General features: G+C 72.1%; 1 protein-coding gene across 1 annotated transcript; it reads left to right on the forward strand.

The window, feature by feature from the left end:
* The first annotated feature begins 1,411 nt into the window (after window positions 1-1,411).
* LEP (leptin) lies at window positions 1,412-4,604 on the forward strand. Its single transcript, XM_068931132.1, has 4 exons — window positions 1,412-1,438; window positions 2,486-2,511; window positions 3,241-3,395; window positions 4,236-4,604. The coding sequence occupies exons 3-4, from the start codon at window positions 3,252-3,254 to the stop codon at window positions 4,602-4,604; spliced, it is 513 nt and encodes a 170-aa protein (XP_068787233.1). The 5' UTR covers window positions 1,412-1,438; window positions 2,486-2,511; window positions 3,241-3,251.
* Window positions 4,605-6,702: the final 2,098 nt, after the last annotated feature.

Below are 6,702 nucleotides of genomic sequence, written 5' to 3' on the forward strand. Positions count from 1 at the left end.
TCTTCCCCCCGTGTCCCCGGCATCGCCCCCTGAGCTCCGTGTGTCCCCACATCCCCCTGTGTCCACGTCCCCCCATGCCCAGTGTGTCCCTGAATCCCCCTGAGCCCAGTTTGTCCCCGCATACCCCCATGGTCCGAGTGTCCTGGGATCCCCCCCGTGCCCCATGTGTCCCTGCATCCCCCCCACTGTGCTCTGTGTGTCCCCACATCCCCCCGTGATCCGTGTGTCCCCACATCCCCCCATGCTCCGTGTGTCCCCGCATCTCCCCGTGCCCCATGTGTCCTGGGATCCCCCCCCCACCCCATGTGTCCCCGGGATCCCCCCATGCCCCATGTGTACCGGGATCCCTCCGGGATCCCCCCGTGCATCCACCCGTGATCTGTGTGTACTGGGATCCCCCCGTGCCCCATGTGTCCCTGTATCCCCTCATGATCCGTGTGTCCCAGGATCCCCCCGTGATCCGTGTGTCCCGGGATCCCCCCGTGCTCCGTGTGTCCCCACATCCCCCCAAGCCCCGTTCGTCCCCACATACCCTCATGCCCCACGTGTCCCTGCGTCCCCCCATGCCCCGTGTGTCCCGGGATCCCCTGTGCTCCATGTGTTCCCGCATCCCCTCCATGCCCCGTGTGTCCCCACATCCGCCCTTGCCCCTGTGTCCCCACATCCCCCCGTGCTCGGTGCGTCCCGGGATCCCCCGGTGCTCCGTGTGTCCCCTCATCCCCCCGAGCTCTGTGTGTACCCGCATCCCCCCGAGCCCCACGTGTCCCTACATCCCCCTATGCCCCGGGTGTCCCCACACCCCTCCGTGCCCCGTGTGTCCCGGGATCCCCCCGTGCCCCGGATGTCACCGCATCTGCCAGCGCGCCGTGTGTCCCCGTATACCCCCATGCTCCGTATTTCCCCACATCCCCCCGTGCCCCGCGTGTCCCGGGAACACCCCCGTGCTCCGAGTGTCCCCACATCCCCCCGTGCCCCGCGTGTCCCGGGTTCCCCTCGTGCCCCGTGTGTCCCTGTATACTCTCGTGATCCGTATTTCCCGGGATCCCCCCATGCCCCCTGTGTCCCCGCATCTCCCCGTGCCCCATTTGTCCCCGCATCTCCCCGTGCCGGGTATGTCCCGGGACCCCCCCGTGCCCCGCGTGTTCCGGCACCCCCCCGTGCTCGGTATGTCCCGGGACCCCCCCCGCGTGTCCCGAGACCCCCCCCGTGCTCCCGGGCTCCCCGACAGCCCCTGGGGGGTCGGTGGAGCAGGGCGGAGCGGGGTTGCCGGGCCGGGCAGCCCCCGGGCCGGGGCCGGGGCCGTCGGGGCGGGCGGGCAGCGCCGGGCGGGGGCGGGCAGCGCCCGTTGTGCAACGGCCCCGCTGCCCTATATAGGAGGGGCCGCGGGACATGGAGCCACCGGCCGCGACGGGACGGCACCGGACGGGGCGGCCCCCAGGTAAGCCGGGCGGCAGCCGGACCCTCTCCCCGGCCGGGCCCCGCGACCCCCCTCTCCTGGGCGCCCCTGCCCGGGCTGCCGGTGGGGCCGGCTGCGCCCTGCCCCCAGGCCCCCCCCCACCCCCCGGGGTGCAGCGCTGGCGGAGCCCTGCAACACGCTGGGGTCCAGCTCTGGCCGAGGGTGCAGCAGCCGGGGACGCCAGCTCCGCTGCAGTGACCCCAGGGAGGCTGGCCGGGGCCTGGCTGGGGGGCGACGGAGACCCAGGAAGGGGGGAATCCGGACCCCAGACCCCCCCCCCCACCTCTCCCTCCTGGGTGGCTGAAGCTGGCTAGCCTGCCCCACGTCCCACGGACCGGGCACGGTGCGTCGGCCGGCCTGCGGCCCCGAGCCGGCTCCCTGGGCCTCACCTCTGCTCCCGGCCGGACCCGCTCAGCGTGTCGGGGAAGGAGCCGGCGGGATCTCCGGGGAGCGCTGAGGAGCTCCCCACGCACCCCAGAGCCCGCAGCCGCCTCTCCGCGGCCCCCGCCGCGGTGCCCGCCTGGCCGGCACCCCCCGGCCTGCGGTGTCTGCAGCCCGGCAGCCGGCCGGCTGAGCCCGAGCGGGGCGCTGGGGCAGCTCCCGCCGGCTCGAGGCCGAGCCTCGGTGGTGCCCGCCTGGAGGCTGCGAGGATGCACGCCGTGCCAGCGGGTTGGGAAATCCCGGATGCGCGCTGCTCCCTCGCCTCTGCAGGGGTCTCCCCGCCGGCGCGGGGAGGTCAGTGCCTGCTCGGACAGCGGCTGAGCATCCCGGGCTGCAGCACCCACGCGGCTCCCCGAGGAGCCGGTGGGGGGGGACAGCAGCACCTTCCTGGGGGTGGCCCTGCACCCTCTGCCCCCGGCCAGGCCGCGCACCCTGGGTGCACAGCAGCAGCAGCTGGCGGGGGGTTGCTCGCCCTGCTCCGAGTGGGGCGGCGATGCTGGGGGGTCCTGCCCAGACCCCAACTCACCCTGGTGGTGGGGGAGGTCCCCTGTCCCAGTGGTCACGGGGGGGGGGTCTCTCTCCTTTCAGGCTCTCCCAGCTGGTGCGAGTGTCCGGTGAGTACCCACCGCCAGGCCCTTTCGCCCCTGCGTCTGCCGGCGAGCATGGAGGGTGCAGGCAGGGCCTCATCCTGCTGCACCTCGGCCTCTCCCATCACCTGGCCCGCCGGGACGGTGCTACAGGGGGGCAGCTCCCCTGCTCCGGGGTGACCGGCTGCGGGGGGAGCGGGGCTCAGGCCACGGCTGGGACACACACGGGGGGGTCCCCAGCAGCGCGGGGAGGGAGGGAGCATCGTCACCTGCCGCCGCCGGCACACGGGGCTGGATGCCCAGGGCCCAGCGCCAGCCCCGCGCGGTCGCGGCTGGGCACAGCCCAGGCCCTGGGGACTTTGGGCCGAGCTTGCGAAAGGGCAGCTCCGGGAAGGCTCCCGGCACGGCCACCCTGGCACGTGCCGGCAGGGGACGGGGACACCGCTGACACCATGTCTCCCCGGGCGCCTCATGTCACCCTCTTCCTCCCTGTGCACCCGGGATGGGGGGCAAGGTGCAGTGACACTCTCCGTTTTGTGATGCCTTGTTGCAAGAACCTGGGTGTTTTGTGTCCCACGTCCCCTTGGACGGGGGGACAGGGAGGATACGTAGCCCCCAGGGAGGGACGGGGTCAGCACCAAGACGGTGCCTGCGTGCCGCAGCAGCCCGGCGCCCCGGTCCCCTCCCCAGGGGCGCCGTGGGGTGGCACTTGCGCCCGGCGAGTGCCCGAGCGCCTCGGCGCGTCTCGCCCGGCAGAGCCCAGCAGGATGCGGTGGCCCGGCGTGTCGCTCTGCGGGCTGCTCTGGATGTGGCTCCCGCTCTCCTGCGGCCGCCCCGTGAAGATCGACAAGGTCAAGGCAGACACCAAGAACCTCACCCGGACCCTCATCGCCCGCATCCAGGAGCTGCAGGCAAGGGCCGCAGGACGACGGGGCAGCGGGCGGTGGTAGGGACCCTGGCGGTCACCCCCGCCCTGACGTCCCCGCCATGGAGCCGCTGGGTCCCAGCAGGGACGGGGACAGCTCGGGGCTCAGAGGCATCCTGGGTGTCAGCAGGGGGGACACTCGCCTGCAGCGGAGCAGGGGTGCCAAAGCGCTCCGGAGGGGCCCCGGCTCCCTGGGAAGGGGCAGACATCGCGGGCCTGGGCTGGGCTGTGACAGGGGGCCCTGTGCTCCTGAAGGGTCCGCAGGGAGGGACATGCACCCTGGGATGGGGTATGACGGGGTGGTCCTTTGGCCCAGGGGTTCCTAGAGAGGGACACCCACCCCAGGCTCAAGTGTGCCAGGGTGTCCCTGCAGCCCAGGGGTCCCCAGGGAGGGACCTGCACCCCGGGCTGGGGTGTGCTAGGGTGTCCCTGCAGCCCAGAGTGGTCCCCAGGGAGGGACACCCATCCCAGGCTGGGGGGTACTGAGGTGTCCCTGCAGCCCAGAGGTCCCCAGGGAGGGACATGCACCCCGGGCTGGGGCTGGGTGCCAGGGTGTCCCTGCAGCCCAAAGGTCCCCAGGGAGGGACGTGCACCCTGGGATGGAGCTGGGGCTGGGGTGTGCCGGGATGTCCCTGCAGCCCAGAGGTCCCCAGGCAGGGACGTGCACCCCGGGCTGGGGCTGGGGCTGGGGTGTGCCGGGATGTCCCTGCAGCCCAGAGGTCCCCAGGCAGGGACGTGCACCCCGGGCTGGGGCTGGGCGCCGGGATGGCCCTGCACCCCGGGCAGGGAGCGGGTGCCGTGCCCTGACCGCAGCCCGCCGGTGCAGCTCTTCCCCCTGAACCTGAAGATCAGCGGGCTGGAGTTCATCCCCGGCGAGCGGGCGCCCGAGGGCCTGGCCGCCATGGACCAGCGGCTGCAGGGCTTCCAGCGGGTGCTGGCCGGCCTGCCGGCGGGCAGCGTGCCGCTGGCGCAGATCGCCAACGACATGGAGAACCTGCGCAGCCTCCTGGCCGCCCTGGCCGCCCACCTGGGCTGCACCCTGCCCCTCGCCGCCACCGCCGCCGCCGCCGGCCCGGCCAACCTCGCCGATCTGCTGGCCGTCTCGCCCTACAGCGCCGCCGGGCTGGCCCTGGCCCGTCTCCGCGCCTGCCTCGACGGCATCGCCCGCCGCCTCGACGGCCTCCAGAGCTGCTAGCGCCCCGGGAGCTGCTGCCGGGAGCCCCGGGTGCCCCCCGGACGCGGCACAGCCGCAGAAAACTCCAGTCTCTTTTTTATTATTATTATTAATTATTATTATTATTATTACTATTATTATTATTATTATTCACCCTTCATATTTATTTCTCCCGCATTAATTTAAAATAAAGCGAGTTTCCCAGCAGCCCGTCTCGCGTCGCTGAGCATCCCCGGGGCGGGGGGGGGCCGGACGCTGACCGCAGCCCCGACGGCTGCGCTCGGCCCGGGACCGAGGGCTCCGGCCCCCGCGGCCCCGGCTGACGCACGGCCCGGCCGGCTGCGGTCGCCTCGGCGGCGCTTTACGAGCCGGCCGCTTCCCGGCTCGGCCCGGCCGGCCACCGCCCTGCCCGCCGCTGCTGCCGTCGCCTGGCGCAACCCCGGCTCCTCCGCTGCCGCTGCCGGGGGCCAGCGAGGGGGACAGGGATGGAGCAGGGAGGGGACAGGGATGGAGCAGGGATGGGGACCAGGGAGGGGACAGGGATGGAGCAGGGATGGAGCAGGGATGGGGACAGGGAGGGGACAGGGATGGAGCAGGGATGGGGACCAGGGAGGGGACAGGGATGGAGCAGGGATGGAGCAGGGATGGGGACAGGGAGGGGACAGGGATGGGGACAGGGATGGGGACAGGGATTGGAACAGGGTGGAGGGCACAGAGGGAACAGGGATGGGGATAGGGAGGGGACAGAGATGGGGACAGGGATGGAGCAGGGATGGGGACAAGAATGGGGACAAGGAGGGGACAGGGAGGGGCCAGGGATGGGACAGGGAGGGGGACAGCGATGGGGACAGGGATAGGGAGAGGGATGGGGCCATGATGGGACAGGGATGGATGTGACAGGACAAGGGATGGGACAGGGGATGGGGCCGGGATGGGCAGGGAAGGGAGCCGTGTCCTCGCCGGAGGGGCAGGAAGGCAACGTGCTTGCCTGGGGAGCGGGGATGCGAGGGCCCGCGCACGCACGCGTGTGCACATGTGTAGTGGGGTGGGTGGCCGTGCTGTCTGTTTGCACGTCCCCACGCGAGTGAGCCCACCCCGTCCTGTCCCCCCGGCCGCTGCCTGTCCCCAGCCCCCTTGCCCAGCCCACAGGGGCTGGTGACGCCGCAGGTGGCAACGCGGGGCGGATGCCGGGGTCAGCGGTGAGCAATGGGGTGCACGGGGCAGGGGCTGCCCCTGGCCTGAGTCCCTGGTCCTGGCTCGCTGGTCCCTGGTCCCTTGTCCCTGGTGCCTTGTCCTTGGTTCCTTGTCCCTAGTCTCTGTCCCTGGCATCTGGCCCCTGTCCCTGCTCTGCTATCCCTCTTCCTCATCCCCGGTGCTCGACCCTGGTCCCTGCTCTGCTATCCATTGCTCCCAGCCCTGGCCCCGGTCCCATTCCCTGCTCTGCTATCCCTCGGCCCCATCCCCGGTCCCTGCTCTGCTACCCTTCGTCCCCGTACCCAGGACCCAGCCCCGGTCCCTGCTCTGCTATCCCTCGTCCCCATCCCAGTCCCTGCTCTGCTATCCTTCATCCCTAGCCCTGGCACCCAGCCCCAGTCCCTTCTCTGCTATCCCTCGTCCCCCAGTCCCTGGAGCCTGATCCCAGTCCCTGTTCTGCTATCCCTCATCCGCATCCCAGTCCCTGCTCTGCTATCCTTCGTCCCCGTACCCAGCACCCAGCCCCAGTCCCTGCTCTGCTATCCCTCGGCCCCGTCCCCATCCCTGCTCTGCTATCCCTCGGCCCCGTCCCTGGCACCCAGCCCCGGTCCCTGCTCGCTGACCCCTGCTCCCAGCGGGGCCCGAGAGGAGGTTTTTCCCCTGACATCAGCCGGCGGGTGGAAAGTTTCCGTGGCGAGGACCCATGCCATGGGCTGAGGCGGGCTCCCCGCCCGGAAAATCGCCGCCCGGCTGGCTCAGGTCCGGCCGGCAGCGCCCCCCCGCCGGCCCTACGTGCGGGCTCCGGCGGGCTCACGGGGCCCCGGCCCCACAGAGCGGGGTGCAGGCACGGCCCTGCGGTGCCGCTGCACGGGGCCCCGCGGCTGGGTGCACCCGGGGGGACCCGAGGTGGCCGCCGGGTCCCCAG

This window comes from Struthio camelus, chromosome 1, assembly GCF_040807025.1.
Source record: "Struthio camelus isolate bStrCam1 chromosome 1, bStrCam1.hap1, whole genome shotgun sequence".
Classification (NCBI taxonomy): Eukaryota; Metazoa; Chordata; class Aves; order Struthioniformes; family Struthionidae; genus Struthio; species Struthio camelus.

Bases quoted from the DNA above. Each gene is read 5' to 3' on its own strand.
- LEP (XM_068931132.1), top strand. From the start codon at position 3,252: ATGCGGTGGCCCGGCGTGTCGCTCTGCGGGCTGCTCTGGATGTGGCTC. The intron at 3,396-4,235 runs GCAAGGGCCGCA...CCGCCGGTGCAG, and splicing joins CCCGCATCCAGGAGCTGCAG to CTCTTCCCCCTGAACCTGAA.